This window comes from Ochotona princeps, chromosome 11, assembly GCF_030435755.1.
Source record: "Ochotona princeps isolate mOchPri1 chromosome 11, mOchPri1.hap1, whole genome shotgun sequence".
NCBI lineage: Eukaryota > Metazoa > Chordata > Mammalia > Lagomorpha > Ochotonidae > Ochotona > Ochotona princeps.
In genome coordinates, this window is record NC_080842.1 from 14,301,396 (window position 1) to 14,321,679 (window position 20,284).

Here is a 20,284-nt window from a genome sequence, read left to right on the forward strand (position 1 = left end):
GAGGCATCCAGATGTTCTCCCTCTCACGTGAGTGAGCGCAAAAGCCAATCCTCCATCAGCTGGGCCTTCAAATGAAACTGCTGTTGGCTCGCATCTTGACCGCAGCCTCATGAGAAACCATGAGCCTCAGTTACCCAGATAAATGTGACCCAGATTTCTGACCCATGGAAAGTTTGAGATTGCAAGCATTTGTTGTTTGTAGCCATTGTGGTTTGGGAGAATTCTTTACACAGAAATGAATGGCAATGCAAAGTACATGAATCAATTTACATATTTAATGATGCACCTATCTTGGCCTTCTCCCCTCACTTAAATAAAATATGATATCCTTGCTTTCCTCCGTAGGAATAGCTGATCAGAGAAGCTAAGTGATTTGCCTGGATCACAGATTGTAAGTGGCAGAGGTGGGATTTGAACTCAGATCTGATTGACTCTAAAGCTGAGCTCCTCTCTACAGGCCATATTTTGCCTCAGACTTTCAGTTTTCCTTGTTAATTCCCAAGGCTAAAGAGGGGAAAGAAAACTACCCAGGTCTCCACCTCAAACGGCATGAGTCATACCCAGCTTTTCTAAGTACTTTTAGCTCACCCTGTTCATGAATCACTCTCAAAGACAGTCCAAATTGAATTTCAATCTTGTCTTAACGCCCGCCACTACCCGCTTGGGATCCATTCTCTTGATTTTCTCCCACCTCACCTTGGGCTGGCCACTGCTGTCGCTCAGACCCACCACCAATGACTCACTACTGAGAAGGCAGTTCTTTGGGGAGTGGTATAAAAGACAGGAGAATGGAAGGAGGAATGAGTCATGTACCACATTCTTGATTTTATTGTTTCTTTGATTAGCTTTCTTTGAAGACCATCAGAGCCACAGGCTTGGAGAGTTGTCTAAAGGAAAGAGACACTGGAAAAAAAAGTAAAGAAGGAATCAAGTGTTGGGACTTTTGGGGTTTCATTGCAATGACAGAGATGACGATGCAATGCAGAGGGTGAGGTCCAGGAATAGGGGTGCTCCCCTGATGGAGGACAAGGTGAGATCTGTGGTCTGGCAAGAGTTACTCCCGTGTTAGGATTATTTCACATCTCGTATTTACTTTTTTTTTTTTTTTAAAGATTTTATTATTATTGGAAAGCCGGATATACAGAGAGGAGGAGAGACAGAGAGGAAGATCTTCCATCCGATGTTTCACTCCCCAAGTGAACCACAACGGGCCGATGCGCGCCAATCCGATGCCGGGAACCAGGAACCTCTTCCGGGCCTCCCACGTGGGTGCAGGGTCCCAAGGCTTTGGGCCGTCCTCTTTCTGCTTTCCCAGGCCACAAGCAGGGAGCTGGATGGGAAGTGGAGCTGCCGGGATTAGAACCGGCGCCCATATGGGATCCCGGGGCTTCAAGGCGAGGACTTTAGCCGCTAGGCCACGCCGCCGGGCCCTCGTATTTACTTTTAAATCCGTTTCAAATATTCCCATTGTATTACAATAAATTCACATTTGCTTGATAAGAAAACTATGCGTGCTCCAGTTTTTCAAGTAAATTTATGTTCAGAGAAACACTCCTCACTCTGGCTTTATATGCATCTCCAACACTACATACATCTCCACACCCTTAAATGTAGGTAGAAAGGGAATTAAGAATCCCCATTGGGCCCAGCACAGTGGCCTAGCAGCTAAAGTCCTTGCCTTGCACGTGACGGGATCCCATATGGGCACTGGTTCTAATGCTGGCGGCCCTGCTTCCCATTTTTTTGGGGGGGAGGAGAGAAAAGCAATTTATTGTCCATCATTATATGTTATACAAAAATCTAGAAGTAGTATATTTGTACAGAAAAGAAATGAGTGCAACAAATAATAATTTAGGGTTGCATTTTTCCATGGTGTTAGAATACTGGGTGTCCCGAGGCATGGTACCCCAGTTTCCCTGCCCTACTGACTCTTGACAAAACTCTTGAGGTCCTCCAGGAAAGTGATTTACTGTTGGTGCTCCAGCGCCATGCTCAGCTCCACAAGCTCGTCCGCAAACGTGTTGTCCACCCCCGGTCCTCCAGGAAGTCCATCAGGCGGTCGTACAAGGCCCAGTCCAGGGAGTCCGTGTTGAGTGTGTAGTTGGTGTCCTTCCACTCAGACTCGCCAGTGGCCTGAAAGCTAACTTCCCGGATGGAGAAAATGTCACTCCGGCCTCCTCCTCTTGTCCAACCTCGTCCTCCGCGTAGTGACAGTCCAGCACGAGAGCCTTCTTGCCGTCATTCTTCGTAACTTCAACCACAAAATTCGGAGTTGACGTCAGTTCAGGCTCCTGCTCCTCACCCTTCTGTCCCCTTCGAGGGTGGGTGGGATGCTGTTGTTAATGTTGAAGGTGACAGTAATCTTCTCCCCGGCCACCTTCCGCACGAGCTTGGCTTCCGTGCCGTTCACTTCCAGCTCCCAGCCTCCGGACATCTTGGGGAGGGATTTGTGCTTCTGAATTTTCTTCTCCTCTTTAATCTCATCGGTCAGGAAATCCACAAACGCCTTGTCTCCTTCTGTGTGCAGCGCGCCGCCCCCACAGCCGCAGGCGCAGGGCCCGCGTGGCCGCAGAAGGCCCTGCTTGTGGCCTGGGAAGGCAGTGAAGGACGGCCTAAAGCCTTGGACCCCTGTACTTGCATGGCAAACCCAGAAGAGGCTCCAGGTTCCTGGCTTCATTCGGATCGGCTCAGCTTAGGGAGTTGCGGCAGCTTAGGGAGTGAATCATTGGAGGGAAGATCTTCCTCTCTGTCTCTCCTCTCTGTATATCTGACTTTCCACTAAAACTAAATCTTTAAAATAAAATGAATCCCCATTTTCCATAGTTTAGCTTGCTTCAAAAAGAGTTTTCCAATAAAAAAGCATCTTTTAGTGACTTCTTGAATAAAATGACAAATAAAACCCATTAAACTGTGTCTACCTGTTCAGTGACCTGAAATACACAATCAATTGTCAAAAGCTTCTGAAAAAAATTCCATATTTATGAAGTGCAAAAACTGTCCCTGGAAGATGATGCTTTTTTTTCTCTAAGCTTGTTCTGCTGCTGCAGGTGGCTCTGTTATTCAATACCCTCTGGGCACCTGGATAATTGCCTCTGAATGAGCTGTAATCCTCCTGCCTGGGTACTGTCCTTTCACTACAGGTAAATCAACTGTATCCAGTCATGGGACAGATGCCAAGGGAAGGCAAAAAGTTACAATTGCTTTGTCTGGCTCTATTCCTCATGCCTGGGGTTGAGAGGCCTCCATTTTTAAAAGTCAGAGGGCTCCAATCTCTCTAGGAAACAGATGGGAAACAAATGAAGCATTGATGGATTTGCAGATTCCATGCCTTTGCTCTGTGTCTGGCTGGGAGTGGGTGAGATGTAAAAGAATAATGAGGGCATGGGTGGGGAAAGATCAGCAACTTTCCCATTCTTCCTTGGACATGGGTCAAAGGAAGGATGTGGGGCGGAGGTGTTTACCTTATGGTTTGTACTCTGATGTTTCTCCAAGTCGCTGCACTCCTCACGATATAGAGTTGTGATCAGAGTCCTTAGCGGATAACACTGCAACGACACATCAACTCACTCAACAATTGCACACACGAATTAGGCATGAAGGGAACCTCGTGGCCAGTAATGGAGAAAGTGGAACACACCCACTGGGGGAGGGTTCTGTACTCTTTCCTGGGCTGAAATCATCCAAAGTATGTTTGACAGGTAACGTGGGGAGCCGGTAGACCAGCCAAACTAAATGAACCCAGGCTCAGAGGATGAATCAGGGGCAGGGACAGGTAAAGATTTGCATAATAAACACACTCAGCCTGACTGCAGCTACCTGCCACTACAGGGGTGATGGCTTAAGAAGTAGGCTGACTGCTATCCCAGCTACTGACTTTGCCCTAAACCAGGATAGCCATTTGTTGTAGCAGTTAAGTCACAGAGTCATGGAGTAGCGATCCTGCTAACAGGCATACAGGAGGGCAGGAGGTGATGGGGCAAGTGCGTGGGTCCTTGACATCCATTTGAAAGACCTGAATGCAGTCCCAGGCCTCAGTCTGGCCCAGACCTGATATTTCTCTCTCTCTCTCTCTCATTCTCTGTCTCTCCCAAATAAAATAAAGATAACCAACTAGAAGTTAAAAACAGACAAAGAAGTATCTTGCGGGGAACAGGCGGGCCACACCAGGTGCTTTTCCATTGACGACAGCTGTGGGCAGTTGTGTTGCAGGGGATGCTCTTTCTCCCTCACCTTCACTTCCACTCTCTTCTCCACTTTCTCTCCATTGCGTGGGACACTTAGTTCCATAATGCTTTGGTATTGTAGCAACCCAGCTCATCATAGCACCTCAGAGGGGCACACATAACAGCCCTGTGATGCTGGGTTCTCTGTCAGGGACCTACGAAGAAGAGGGACAACGGTCCTGACTCTCCTGGCTCCTGCCGGGTCTTGCTGCTTCTCTACCGTGGATGGATGATGTTGCGAGGATAGGCCGCTTGGTTTCTGTGAGAATTTCCTGGAAGAGGGAGGGGCACAAAGATATGCTATAAGCATTGGTCATCTCACCCCAGCCCACCCCACAGTGTGCAGCACTTCTCTGGAATTCACATTTCCTGTCTTTGGCACCCCTCCCAGGCTCAGGAAGTACAAGCAGAAATCACTCTCCATTTCCTCCTCAGCAACACTCATCAGGGCCCTGGGGGAGACAGCAAGATCCCCCAGGAGTCAGGGACCGCTGTAACACCATGAATCACCAACAGGTAGGGCAAGGTGCGTGACAGTCATATTTTGGAATGCCGGCCACACCTTTGGAACTGCACTGCCTTGGAGCTCGAGGGTCTGATGAGATTCAGGGAAAGCTGCGTGAGGAACCTCCAGAGAATGTGACTTCTCAGCATATACTCATACAGCCACCATTTCTGCCGTTAAAAAACAAAGCAGAACTATGTGCATGTCTGAAAATCATTTTTACTAAAAGCGACGTTGAAGCCAGAGACCATGAAAAATATCAAGCAAAGTAGAAACAAGTCCTTTCATAATTCCATAGCCCTAATCCATATAACTTCTCAAATATTAAAAGAAAAAAAATCAGGACATCAGTAAAACATAGTATATCCCTAATACAATTGATTTTGATGCATTTTAACAGAAGGGAATGAAGAATTTATGTTGTGCAATTTAAAAGTATACAAGGTTTATGAGCTGTTAAACCATTCCCCAGTAAAGTTGGGGAGTTATTTTTCACACAAACAGAAATAACATCTACCTAAAATGATCTAACTGTGTTGTAGAAAAATATATCCAGAAGGAAGGACATCAAAAGACAGGGAAAAAATTTTGCTGTTTTCTTGGTGGAGATGACCCACAGAAACAAAGGGACTTTAGGGATCCCTGATGAGCTTACAGAATGCAAAGAAATCCTGAGGTGGAATTATATGAGTGTCCTACCCTACACAGCAGGCTACTTGCTCAGTCCTCATTGTGCCCCGCCCTCGAAGCCACCCAGGGCCAAATTGGGAAGGAATTTTCTGCACCACGAGAATGGAGTGACAGATCATAGATCCTAGCTTATAACTCGCTTCTGGATTATGGCAAGGGCAAGTAGGATAATGTTGAGGAAGTGAGCAGACATTTGCGGGACCTTCAGGAAGAACAGCAGGGGAAAACTGAGAAAGAAGAGGAAAAAGCTGGGAGCAAACAAGGCAGCTCCAAGCCTTTTATTCTGCTTTCAGACCTAAAACATCCTAAATCAGCTGTAACTGGTTTGTCTTTAGCACTGAAGTCTTAAAGCACCACAGCTTTAGGGCACAAGGAAAGGCATCATGGCTCATGGAAATGTCACCCCGAAGTGTGCAACTCCATCTAGGACAGAGTGTAACATGGGCTAGAGATGAAAAACTCTAACATGGATTCCTTATAAAGAATGAATGCATTGAATTAGAGTCACAATGTACAAGCTGGATTGGCACATGAAATCACCTGGAAAAGCTGTAAAAGTCTGTATGTCCAGACTACTGCTAAGGGAGTTGGGGTAGGAATGGGCTTCAGGGGGGCTTAGGCTCTCTAATGCATATTCAGGATTGAGAACCGTGGGACAAGAAGGTGGGCATCCATAACGCAAATGGTGAAGCAGGCACTGTCATGCAGATGGGTGAGCTGTTGCTCGGGGTGCCCTTGTGTTTATGGGAGTGCCCGATTTGAGTTCTAGCTACTCTGTGTTTCCAAGCCAGCTTCCTGTTAGTGTACCTAGGAGGTGGCTGATGATGGCCCACGTGTTTGAGCTGTTACATCTTGGAGACCCAGATGAAGTACCTGGCTCCTGGCTTTGACTTGGCTCATGCCTGGCTGTTGCAGGCATTTGGGGAGTGAGCTAGCAGATGGAAGAGGTCTCTTTTTCCCTCCCTCCCTTCCTCTCTTTCTCCTTTACCCTTCGCCAGCTTTCAAATAAATGTGTTTTAAATAATAGAAATAATATCATTAATATGATGCCAGTCGCACCTGGTAATGACTGAAGCCCCTTGTTGCCCACAGGAAGGCAGACACGTGAAGGGGCTCCTGGGAGCTGAGGCTGACTTGACACTGGCCACAGGCCTGCGGGGTCTTCTCCCTGTCTGGGCAGTTGGGGGTAATCCAGACTCGAGTGCTGCCACCTGAGTCTTTTAGGCTGCCCAGAGAGCAGAACCCTCAAACTAAGAAAGGAGACAAAACTTCACAGTCTCCTTTCCAGCCCTTCAAATCAACCATTTTGGTCACAGATCTGACTGCTACATCCTTACACATCTGCAAGTTGGACACTATGATGTGTTTGTTTTTCTCTGCTGTCTGACTCACGGAGTGAGTCATAAGGAGCCTTGATAATCTCCACTGGATAGCAAGAGGCAAGGGCACAGGGAGGGGGCTCCATTTCTCGGTGAGGGTAGGGCTGAGCCCAGCAGCAGATCTGCCTTCTCAGCCCCCTGTGCCAATGCTGTGAGCTGTCCCCTGTGACTTCAACCTCTGCCTCCTTGTCTTCAGCAGAAATATTGGTAGCAGAATCCACAAGCCTGTGGCACTGGGTGAACTGTGGCTGGGCATCCTCCCACTGACTCGTTATCTCCGGAGGTTCCCAAAACAAACAGAAGGCTCTAAATCCTGAGGCTCAGGTGGACTTTGGGGTGAAGATGTGCACCCCTGGAACAGTACAGTCCAGCAAGCAGTAGCACAGGATCTGGAAGCAGGAAGCCTCCTAAAGTCTTTAGGAAGCTTGGATGTTCTTACTCTGGGTGGAGCCACAGTGCCACCACCTTGGAGTGTCCCTATAATCCTTACCCTGTCCCCTGGTAAGGAGGGACCAGGAAGAGCGACCTGACAGTCTGGAGGACCTGTTTGAGGTTGCTCAAGCTCTAACAGCCTGGTTTTCAATAGGGAGAGAATTGAGCCCACTTGTTTTATTACTCATTTGTTTTCATTTGCATTGACAATTGCCCATGCTGTTTTCTTGCTCCTCTTGCAACTGTATCTTGACACTCTGCAGGAACTATAACTCTTATTTCCAGGCTATGCAAACAGAGCCACAATCAGTTTTGTTTTTCTAGTGCAGATATTTTTTTCCAGATTTCCCCCTCTACCGCACTCTAGAGATATGTCTCTACTGCTGACAGTGTCAGGATATGGGAAAATCGGGGTGGTGGCAGGGAGGTGAAACCACAGCAGAATTCTGCTGGACGGAAATGTAGCACTTTCTCTAGTCCGCATCCCCTTGCTGACTCCTTGACCTGGCAACATCATTTTCCAGACCACAGACCTCTTCACCTCCCTTCAGGAGTCAGAAATCAGGGTTCCCACTTTACAGAGAGAAGAAAAGTCTAATGGATTTTGCTGAGAGTCCTGGAGGGGGAAAGACCATCTCTGAGTCCCACACATTGACAAGCACGAAATTCCTGGATAATGAGATAAATTCGGCAGTGTCTTAGCAGAAAACACTTCCACATGGCGTCCTTGAAACCTATTCCTAGTACAGATGGCCATTCTCCATTCAACAATTTTTACTTTGACAATTTCCTCTTTTTAAGGACATTTTACTCATAAGTGAGAATCATGCAGCCACATTACTTTTATAGCCAGAAATAGTGGAAGCCTATAACAACGTTTCCCTGACTTCTGTGCACCTCACACGTCCATCCTCAGCCCTGGGCAGTGTCAGCAGCAGCAGCCGCAGCTCAGGACTGCTGGGGCCTGTCCAGGCTGCCACAACTGTTTAACAGACAACACTCTTTGTTTTCTGTGACTCAGCGGTAGACATTTTAGACAACTTGGTTGCTCTCCAGTCATCTCAAGTTCAAAACTTCTTACTGAGGGAAGTTTCTCCATTTACCAGTGGGCCCCAGCTTTGACAGAATAGAACAGAAATAGCATCAGCATGGCTCCAGGGGCTTCACCACAGGTTGTAGAAGGAAATACAGCAAAAATGATCTTGATATCTGTGGATTAGAAAGTAAAAGTCCCAGGAGAGGGGGTAGGGGGACAGAGGGAGGGATAGAAAATTTGGCCTGAAACCACTTGGAAGGAGAGGCTAGAGGAAGTAGGAGCTTGAGGAGTCAAGACATGAGGCTGCTAGGAGGTGTCTCAGTGTGTAGACTCCTAGCCAGGTTCAGGAACTTGAGCACTGAAACATTCACTAAACAGCTGTGGAGTGGGCCTGAAGGTCATAGTCCTCCACATCTGTGGGTTCACCATCTCCTGTTTCAATCACTCCTGGTAAACCACGGTCTAAGAATATAAACTGAGGGGCCAGCCTTGTGGCAAAGTATTCAGCTGCCATCTGCGATGCTGGCATCGCATGTGGGTACTGACTCTAGTCCTGGCTGCTGCACCTGTGATTCAAGCTCTGTGCTAATGGTCTTGGGAAAACATCGGGCAATGGCCCAAGTACTTGGACCACTGAATCCATGTGGGAGACCTGGGTGGAATTCTAGGCTCCCGCCTTTGCCTGGCCCAGCCCTGGCTGTGGCAACCAGTTGAAGAGTAAGTAAGTAGGTGGAAGATTTTCTCTTTGTCCCTCTGTCTCTCTCTCTCTCTCCTCTTTCTCTCTCTGTAACACTGCCTTTACATTTTTAAAAAATATATTAAATCCAGAAATAAACAGCTCATACATTTTAAATTGTGTGCCATTCCGACATGAATGGGCCTTTGGGTCAGTGTGTCCATGCTGCACACAGTCTTAGTTATCAGTTCAACCACTGTTGCCACATTCCAGTGCTGATGTTCAAGGGAAGCTCATTTTACTAAGGCATGTCCCTGGGGTCCAAGAGAGGTGACTAGCAATTTTATTACATTGTATTGTTATAATTGGTGTATCTTATAACTAACTGGTATTGTTAAGCTTTTATTGTACCTAATTTATACATCAAGCTCTATCACAGATACAATTATATGGGAATAAAAATGATTTCACTGGACTGAATCCTCTCCTGGGACCTAGGCATTCACTGGAAGTCTGGGAACATATGCCCTGTGAATTGGGGGTGGGGTGGGGTTACATGTCTATGCTGTCTGCAATGGGTGTCCTCCACAAGCAAAGCCACAGTCTCCGATGGCCACTGTGACACCAGGAGTCCCACCCCTAGCTGGAACTCAGAGCAGAAGCTCTGGTGCTAATGCCCATGGCTCTCACGACAGGAGCACATGCTGTGATCATTGTATAATCTGCGTACCTAGCATCTCAAGGGTCGAAAGCAGCCAAAAGTGCTTGGAGGAAGGACTTGCGAGTTCTGAAAGATGCATGCCCAGGCATGGGAAAAGTGGGCCTGCTTCCGGTCTTCTACAGAGGACTCAGCCTCACGAGCACTTAGCTCTTCCTCATTCTTCTGCATGTCAGAAACATTTTTCTCTGCCCCCATTCCCTGCTCCTGTTTTTGCTGCACTTCCTACAACTATAATCAGAACATTAGCTGCAATTGGTTATTCATTGTGCCCTCTCTCCTCTCTGCTTTGTGACTACTGCCTTCATGTTATATAATGTTTTGTCAAAGGAATGAATGGTCACATCACATGCAAAAATCTCTATGACCTACAAAGGCGAACATCCAATGGAGACAGATGGAGAGAATTTTTCTTTGCTTCTAAGATCAGATCTCTCCTTTTGCCATTCTAGAAGCCCACATGACAAAGGCAAAGATGCACTGCCGAGAGCAGTGAGGCCATTTCTGGGCACATAGGTGTACTTAATGTATGTGACGACATTTGGTGGCCGCAGTGACTCAGCCTCTCTTTATTGCTCACTGAGATGGTTATAGATTTCTATTTAGAGCAAATGTAGCCCTAATGACAGCCGCAGTCATCACCATAATAACTAACTCAGAGAAGCAGCTTTCATCCCAGGCATGAAGTGGCTCTTATGTAGCCTTGCCATGCCTGTCTCCCTCCTCACTGCCCCGGCAGCTCCTGACCCACCGCCCAGCACCTCCTTGTCCTGCCTCCTATCATAACTCTCACTTCTCTGGCCCCTGTCATACCTGGAACCGCATGTGTGTGTCCATCAGCCGGGTGTTGCACAGAGCCTGGAGCTTGCTTCCATTCCTTTTATCTCACAGATGCCAGTCATTTGCCCGCAGGCTCACAGCGTGTTGTGGGGTGGGGGAAATGTGGGTGGAAGTGAGGGCTATGTCTGTTGCCATTTAACCCCCAGTGCACTGAGAACACTATTCAGTTATACAGTTAACCAAGGAGGTGACTTCTGTTTCATGACTCAGATTCAGTGCGTGGAAACTAGAACAAAATAATTCAAGCTTAAGGGGAGCTGATAGGAAACAAGTTAGATAGGGAATAATAAAAAGGGTATACTCAGCATGGGGCCAGCATTGTGGTGCAGGGGATTTAGCTGCTCAGTTGTTCCATTTCTGATCCAGCTTCCCTGCTAACATTCCTGGGAAAGCAGTGAAAGATGGCCTGAGTGCAAGGTCCCAGAAGCTCCTGGCTCCTTGCTTTGGCCTGGCACAAACCTGGTCACAGTGACCCAGTGGATGGAGGATTTTTTTCTCTCTCTCTTGCTTTCTCTCTCTAATTCTGCCTTTCAAATAAATAAAAATAAATCTTAAAAAAGAATAGATGACAGATACTTGTGTATTACCAGCGAGATCCTTGGGCAGGGATAAATCTAGTGCCACAGCTAAGGGGAGATGCATGTCTTTGTGTGAGCCAGCTCAGTGATGGAGTGAGGTGAAAAAGAAAGTCTTTCTTTCTTTCTTTCTTTTGTTCTTTTTTTCTTTCTTTCTTTCTTTAAAGAGCTACTGATTTATTTATTTATTTAATAAGAAGAATTACAGAAAGAGGAAAGGCATTTGTCTTCCATCTGTTTTTTATACTCCCTAAATGGCTGCAATGTTCCAAGCTGGGTCAGGCTGAAGCCAGGAGCCTGGGACTCTACCCAGATTTCGCTCATGGGTCCTAGTATCCAAGCACTTGGACCATCACCCACTGCTTCCCCAGGTGCATTAGCAGGGAGCTGGATTCAAAGTGGAACCGGCACTCATATGGGATGCCAGCATCACAAGCAACAGCTCAACCTATTGCACCACAATACTGGCTCCCAAAAGAGGACTTTCTTAGTCCATTTTATGTTGAGACGACAGAACAACACAGACTGGAAAACATAAACACAAGAAAATGTATTTCACATCATGCTCTAAGTAAGAAGGGCTATAATATCGAAGTGTTGGCTTCTGGTGACAGCCTACCTACTGCACTGTAGCATGGCAGGGCCATCATATGGTGAGGGCAGGGCAGGAGTGTGCCAGCCCGTGTCTCTTCTCATCTTCTTAGAAAGCCATGAGTATCTAAAATACCTCACCTCCACATTGCATTAGTGAGTGAATTTGAGGACCAAGCTTCCAACATGTGAATTTTCAGGGGAGGAAATTCAAGTTAACACAAGGACCCATTCTAGTGAGAGCAATACAAGACCAGAATGTGAAAATGGCAGAGTGACCTGAGAGATTAGATCCTAACGAATGATGCCACCCAGCTGGAGCAGGGCCACAGAGCAAAGTGGGGTTAAGGCACCAGAAAGTTCTCCCACATGCTTGGTCCCTCTTACAGGAGTGTTATATATAGGTCACCATGCTTTGTGCCACTTGCCAGTGCTGGCCAATTAAACTGGGAAGAGCACGCATGTCAAAGGTTGCTGGGTGGTCTGTGCGGCATTCCGAGAAAAGAGAACCTCTGTCGCCTGTGGGGCTGCTGCTGTCACCGACACTGCCTGGGACTGTCTGATCAGCCAGACTTGCCAGTCTTTCTGGGCTAGTCTACCTAACGGTCACATGGAGAAACAATGAGAAGGTGGTCCCCCTTTGTAGAGTTCATGTGGTGTTGGCTCACTAGCCAAATGAGCAGTAACTCCTGGACAGCCAGAGGAGTTTCCAATTGCTAGAAATCCACTGCAGGGGCATTGAGCACTCAGTTTTCCATGGCATTTATTGAATCCAAATCCTCTCCTCTCTTACTTGGTCATCTGAGCATATACCTATTTCCTGTATCCGCAAACAAAGTCAAGCAATAGAGGTCAAAAATGGGACTGTTCTCCTAGACAAAGCAACCTGTTACCTCCCAGCCAGGCTTCCAGTTCCAGTCTCAAGAAGGTAATGAACTTGACCCACAGAAGTGATACCACCAGAATTGGGAGAATTTTAACTCTCCCTATTGCTGGGCATTTGACTACGTCACTATCCTAGAACAGAGCATCTGAAGTTGGCCCTAGAAAATTCCAAAGACTATGAAGTTCAGTCTTTCTAGGCTCCTATCCAACTTATACTATGCTCTCTCTTGTCTAGTGAAATCCTTCTGAGAACCGCAGGGTTGAGCCAGGCCTCCCAGTCAGGAGCAGAGTCAGGAAGCACTGTCCAAACCCAAGCTGGATGGATGGAGCCCTGAGGTGGTGAGCAGGTGGGGGAACAGAGGGACTGTTTTTCTGTATCATGGGCAGCTAGGTCTCCTTTAAATTCACAGGAATCAGCAGTTAGAGGGCAGATATGTAGCACTGTAGCAGGGCAGTTCCTGTGGATTTCAAAGTTCAAGGCAAGAGCGGATGGAAAAGCAGGTCTCCATTTTAAACATTCTGCAGGCCCTTACGGAGGCAAGAGAGACATGGGGTTAAGTATTGAGAGACAAAGAGAAGGACAGGCTTGGTAAGCCAGGCTAAAGATCTAAATTGAGCACTATTTTGGTGCATAGCAAAGTGAACAACAAAGTATCTGAGATTGGGTCATTATTTACCAAGAATTGAGATTGATTTATCTCCTGGTTTTGAAAGCTAGGGAGTCCAGAAGCACAGCTCCAGTATCTGCTTGTCATCTGGTCAGGGCTTTCTTGCTGGGATGTGACACAGTGGCGGGTAGCACACGGTGGAAATAACAGGATTGCCAAGGAGAGATCGCTCCTGTAACACAGCCACTTGCTTGCTAACTCATCTGTCCATGAATGCACGAATGCATTCCTGAGGTAAGAGCCCTCATAACCCAGTCATCGCCCCAGGGCCTCACTACCAAAGACTATTAACATAGACATCTGAGAATGAACTTTGTAACTCATGAGATTTGGGGGATGCCGTTAAACCATAGCACGTGCACGTGTACACACACACACACACACAGACGGGTCAGATTAACTAGGATTATAGTCCTGTGGGGGTAAGAGTAAATGTAGGTTGGTCTTGGTTTTCTGTAACTGGCTATATATGTTCTCTTTCTTGCCATTGTTAGGAAGTTTGAATGAAATCTTTTTACTCCCCATTTAAACTGACTTCATTTTCAACTGCTCTTACAAGGTGTGTTGATGTGGAAGCAAGACCCAGGATGAAAGTCATGATAATTTATCCACTGTCCTGTGACATTGCCCTGCTTTGTTGATTTTTATAGATAATGACCATGGGAGTTTACCGTCACACCTTGCCCCCTGGCTTCAAGTAGGAGGACGAGGTAGGCAGTGGCTGGAAGGCTGTTCCAGGATGGCGAGAAGTGACACACATTCTGCCAGCCCCCTACTTACTCAGGGCAGACATTGCTCATCCATTAGGCACTTTTTCCTGCCACGTCATTGTCTCACCATCCTTTTCAATAAAAATTATGAGATGCCACCGTAAACTGATTGGCATGGCAGAGGAGATAAAACCTCTTTGCCCACTTTGTTGTTTTCCCAAAGCAGTTAGAAGAATCATGGCCAGGGAATACATTCTTCAGAGCAAACTTTAAAATCTTAGACACTCCACTAGGAGTGGATCAAACGCACTGAGAGAACTGAAACAACACCGCAAATAATAGTCAAACTTGCCTGTTAGGAAATTAAAGAGGAAACTCAAAATCTGCATTCAAGGTCTCTACCAGCTGAGTTGAAATGTTCTGTATTCTGTGACAAATTCCCTTCTGGTTGTCACCTTGGTTCTGGTATCTAGGAGGGGCAGACCAGAGAAGCAGCCCCCAACACAATTAGCAAGGTGTATTCTCGTCTGCGGTGCCACATGACACACACACCGCAGCTTATGACTCAGAAGGCTCAGCAGGAAGGCGAAGGCACTGGTGGGCTGGGACAGAGGCCTCCTCCGGGGAGGCATGAGTTGGCAGCGCCGGCAGAGGGAAGCAGCGTGATGATTCCGCACAAGAGGAGGATTCTGTGGCCACAGGTCAAGAGACCAAGGAGAAGCAGAATCTTTCCGCATCCCTCTACTGGCTTGGCAGAACAGACTGGTAACTTGGACACGAACTTGGACTCCCATGGCAATTATCAATGTCTTTTAGAAAGCAAAGGCAGGAAGCTCCCCCCAAAATACCTTACAGCTCCTAGAGTCACGTCCAGTGGCACTATGGAGTTTTCGAACTGAAACCTGTCTCAGTCAGTTTCACAGAATCCAGAAGCAGCACCTGCATCAGTAACCAAGTCTGACTTTTGATCCAAGGATCTTTCCTCAATTCCTTCCTGCCTTTTCATAGACGATGGCCTTGCAAATCCAAGAGCAGGGAGCACACAGACCAAGAAACTCAAGGCAAGTCCTGGGTCATGGAGTTGTCACTAGCTTGGGAGATATCCTTCATGCAGAGCTCCTTCTTGGCAACATCCAAGTACAGTCTCAGACTCCATCCATCCGTAATGAGTCATTCATGTCCACCAGCGCGATGGACATGAATGGTGCCGACGAGGTTCATGAAGAAGCCAACGAGCTGGCACAGAGAAAACTAAGAAGCATACTGATGTTTCCAATCCCTTGGATGAAGCACTAAACCTGGATTCTTCCAACAGCAAATGCTGAACTACAACAGGAAAACAAGTTGTGACTATTCATGTCCATCTTCATACAACCTTTTTTCATGAAGCCATTAATCACCAGCCATGAAATTTACTGCACTCTATATAGAACACTTTCTTCTTGCCCATGAATTGTTTTCCTTGGCCACAGGATTCCTCATAGGGAATCAAGATTGCTTCCAGAAACTGAGACCAGAAGTGTTCAGAACTCCAGTAGTGACTGTGTCTCTGGTCAGGATTAGGGTGTCTCCTCCCCAGGATTAGGGAGTCTCCTCCCCAGGATTAGGGAGTCTCCTCCCCAGGACAGGATTAGGGAGTCTCCTCCCCTTGCCGTGTCACCAAGGGGGATTATTGTTTAAAAAGATGAACCTCAATTGCTTCCCCAAAGTCCTGTCTTTATTTTGTATCTCCTGTTGACTCTCCCAGCTGGGATCTTAGATGGGAAGAGTTGGAAGCAGCCTAAGTAAAAGAAGGTGGGACATTTCACACTGCAAAGCCTGGGTGGGAGGGCACGATAGGGGTTTATATACCCAGGCAGTCAGGGTCCTGCTGCTTTGCAATCAGCCCCTGCAATGGAGGAACTTCTGTTGGTCTGCATGTAGGAGAGTGAACCCCAGGGAGAGCGTTCAAAGGCAGATAGTGGATGTCTCCCACCCGAGACTGAAGCATGAAGCTTGAGTGGAACCTTGGGACAACCAAGGGCAGGACAGGGCAGGGTAGGAAGATGTGTAACCCTAGAAAATGAGGTCAAGCAGGGAGGAGCAAAACTGAGTCCCCCAAGCCTGGAAACTGAGATGTGACAGAGAAGGACCAGCTTGCCAGATGAACTCACTGGTGAGCCAGAGGCACTGCAGGCACGAGTCTTCCTCTGGCCACAGCACGGCTAAGGGTGGAGGGGGCTGGAGGAGATGAGTCAGGCAGTCAGGGACACTCCTCCACCAGCAGTTTTGTTCTACACCAGTTGGTTTTCTGGTGTTGCTTTGAAACAAAGAGCCTGTCTCAGCCTAAGACTGGAAGCTTTGTTTAACATTAGAAAATACCATGTTTGAAGGAGTCTCTGCTGGAACCTCTGTATTAAAGAATTGAGGGGTGAATTGCAGTATTCATGAGTGGGCTTCTGTGGCTCTCCATGTCTCCTCAGCTAATGTGCAAAACTGGGCAGATCTGCTTTATATTAACAGAAAGGAGCATACACTGAACTCTAATGTTATGGACAATTGGGACATCAGAAGTACCCGAGCTCCTCGTTTGCAGAGGACAGTGAGGTGGAGAGGGACTTTGAGTTCCTTGTCATAGGGGCCTCTGTCTCATCCTAATATGTTTTCATCTCATTCAACTCACTCAAGGACCACTTAGAGAGAGACTGGAGGGATGAATGAAGGAATGAGGGCGCTCTGCTCCCAGTCTGTCCCATCCCCAGCACTTGGCAGTAATTCCTTTGTTGCAGGGGAGACCCCTGGCTAGGCGTGGTCTGGGCTCTTGTCTATGAAAGCAAGAACTCAAGATGGAGACATAGGTAGAGGTGAGCGGAGAACAAAATGTATAGGCAAAGACAAAGTTAACACCCAGCAGGGAGGGTGGGCCCCTTCCTGGGAGAGTGCTGCCTTTACCAAACCTTGGAGTTTCTAGGTCTTTCCATAGCACAGGGGTGGCGCCTGAGGCATGATTTCTTTGAATTTTCAAAGGAGGTAAAGTTTGGGGTGGGGCTTAAGTACTGCTCCTTTCCAGGCCCCCTTTTTTTGGAAGTGCCATTGCATCAGGTGCACACGGAGTTACAGTGCTCAAGGGAAGGTCTCAGACGTGTCACAGTGCCAAGTGCACAATGAGAGTGAGTGTGCAAATCACGGCAACTTCATGATCACTATGCCTACCCAGCCTGCTTGCAACCATGTTGAATTTTTATAGCCTGCATGATTCCAGTCACCGTCCTCCATGGGTGGGGGTGGGGGTGGGGTGGAGCACGGCTTCCAGGGCAGCAGCACAGGTGCTGGCAGTTCTCAACTCCTCCTCATCCACTGCCTCCCTCTCCACATCATCTCCAGCTCCAGTTTCATGTGGGCGTGATGATGCCAAGCAGGGCAACCTCCAGCACAAAGGGCACATGCACTTGACAGTGGTGCAGAGAGGCTGGGACCTCAGTTCACAGAGGCCTCCTCTCCAAGGAAGCACATTCAAACCGTTTCATCCCTCGGGACACCCACTGTCCTCTGCAGCCCAGCATCTTTTCAATGGAAGAGTGACTTGCAGTGCCCCAGGGAGTGAAACTGACCCCTCAGTCCTGAGCTCTGTGACTGCCAGTCCTACATTCAGCACTGTGGTGCTTTATCTTGTTTGTTTTTCTAGACTAAGAGAGGACAAAGAGTTTCATGTTGGAGGAGAGTGTCTGCCTTCTGGTAACGCTTACAAATGACCCCTTGACATGACAACCATTGAGTCCAGTACTTGGACTTCCTGATCTCTAGTTTCTACCTGGCAAGGGCAGGGGGAGGGTCCCAGTGGCCAGCAGGGGGAAAAGTTACTTCAACATTTCCATCGGTTTAGTAACTGACGCTGTCTTCTTCTACCCTCCCCTCTTTTTTCTTCTCTGCTTTTCTTTCTCCTTCCTTCCTTCCTTTCTTCCTTTCTTCCTTCCTTCCTTTCTTCCTTCCTTTCTTCCTTCCTTCCTTCCTTCCTTCCTTCCTTCCTTTCTTCCTTCCTTCCTTCCTTCCTTCCTTCCTTCCTTTCTTCCTTCCTTCCTTCCTTCCTTCCTTCCTTCCTTCCTTCCTTTCTTCCTTCCTTCCTTCCTTCCTATGAACCTCTGAACCAGGTGCTGCAGGTACTGAGTTGCTGCTCTTACAAAATTCTGCAAGTCTGGTTGTGGGCAGGATACAGAACCCTATGCCCAGTCCCCACCCCAGAGGGGGTCATCAGTACTGCCCAGAAGGTCAGGAAGGAGCCCACAGGCCAAAAGGAAGTAACAGCAGACATGAGACCTCAGAAAATGCTCCTGGGCTTTGGGCAACATAGGTTGAGAACACACAGCAAGGGGTGATGCTGAACTGTCCATTACCAGTAGTGTGTACTATGGGATCACCAACATCATCAGACATCACAGACGGGCAGCAGGCAGGAACCAGGAGTGTGTGGGGGCTCGTGGTTCCTGTTTGGGAGATGGAGTGTATGGTTTGGTCAGAAGCCAGATGCTCCTGTTTCTAACGGCCTTCTGCTACAGCCCTCTGCCCCGTAACATCCCTCCACTGTCAGTACAGTCTTCTGCAAAGGGAAACTAGATGAGGATGAGCTAATGTTCTTCAGGCTCGTAACACGGGCCAATGATGTAAGTGTGCTGTGCACATCCATTCCTTGGATGAAGGAACTTTTTTTTTTAACTGAGTACCATATACTGTGTTCCACATACCGTGCTAGCTATGCATTAAATTACTTCACAAATATCTGAGTTAGATCCAAATTCTTTTTAAAATAGTATTTTATTGTGTTTGTGCTTTTTATGAAGACTGCTGTACACTTTTATATAAGGAAGATTTACTTATGTATTAATTTGAGTGGCAGAGAGAGAGACAGAGATCTTCCATCTGCTGGTTCACTCCACAGGTGACCACAGTGGCTGGGGCTGGGCTGAAGCAGGGAGCCAGGATTTCCACCCTTGCATCCCATGTGGATATAGCTGTCCAGTAACTTGGACCACTGTCTGCGGTTTTCCCAGGTGAATTATCAAGGAGCTGGACCGGAAGTGGAGCAGCTGGGACTTGAGCTGATGTTCCCACAGGATGCCATTGTTGCAGACAGGGGTTATCATACACTGTGCTGTAATACTGGCCCCAATCCAAATTCTAATTGTATATTGACAGTACTGGAGGTGCTTGGAGATTAAGGCATTCACTTCAAGTTGCTAATAAATACCTGAGCTGGAATGTCAACTGAGATCCGCCCACTTTGGGCTGCCTCCCTCTGGAACGTGAGCCTCAGAGCCTGCAGGAGCCTTATGTGCTCCTGGGTTGGGTCATCCTTCATGGTGAGACTCTTTTCAGATTTGGGGATGTAGAGGAGCCCCACGGAAATTAGCACGGTGGGCCTCTGTAGTGTGCTGTGTAGGGCAGAGTCCCGCCGGCATGGTCTCTAGGCTTACAAAGGTAAAGAGCCTAAATGTGCAGGATTCTCATATGATCTTTACCCCTCACTTCTTTCCTCCCACCCAGAATTTCAAGAAGGGTTTTTCTTATTCTGTGTCTTGTTGCTTTTAGAAGGTACCTTGCTACTATTTTTGAAACCTCTGTTAAGAAAAATTCTTGGATGTTCTGCTGTATTTGGGAAATAAGAGGTAATAATAATAATCAGAAGCCTAGCATTCCAGATCCTGCGATTTGGTTTATTGGCAAGGTGACTGGAGACAACTCATGGCTCTGTGCCTCAGTTTGCCTATCTGTTTAAAAAAGGTTTCAACTGCATGATTTTAAAAATAAATTCTCTAAGTGTTGGAAGCCAAGAATGGAAAAACACCAAAGTGTATTTTGATCCATGTAGTTCTTTTTCCTGGGTTCCTCCATCCCCGGGGGTGGGAGGTCTGTGGGGTGGGGCTGTGTGTGGGGGCTTCCTCCAAGCACCCCTACCCCAAGGGCATTTCCTGTGGGAGGACTCTCTTGTCTTCTACAAGCCCACGTGGTTCTGCCCACATGAGCTTCCCATGCTCTTTCAGGAACCATTCTGCCTACTTCACAGCAGCTACCACAACTTGCCCTTATGTATTTATAGGTTTGTTTGCTTTACACACACTGCATCTCCCACGGGATTGCGAGTTCCATGAGAACCACGCCAATGCCTGCTTTGTTTCCCAACGCATATCCCATGCCTTAGCGTGGGTATACGAGATGCACAGGCCCCCTGGTTAACGCGTGTGAGTAAATGAGTCTACCAGTTCCCTTTTGATTCATCATGATCGGAGCTGTCCAATCATGTTACTAAGTTTATGACGGCCAGACAATGTGCGGGAGCTTTGTGCCCACAACCTCATGAATTCATTGTTAACAACCCCACAAGG

At 47.5% G+C, this 20,284-nt stretch overlaps 1 protein-coding gene across 1 annotated transcript; it reads right to left on the bottom strand.

Annotated features, from left to right (window-relative positions):
- Window positions 1-1,749: 1,749 nt before the first annotated feature.
- Window positions 1,750-19,260, bottom strand: C1QBP (complement C1q binding protein). The gene is given in 6 exon segments (XM_058670473.1): window positions 1,750-2,028; window positions 2,031-2,171; window positions 2,174-2,323; window positions 2,326-2,589; window positions 4,444-4,495; window positions 19,150-19,260. Coding segments are annotated over 6 exon segments (825 nt in total). The 3' UTR covers window positions 1,750-1,921.
- Between the last annotated feature and the right edge of the window lie 1,024 nt (window positions 19,261-20,284).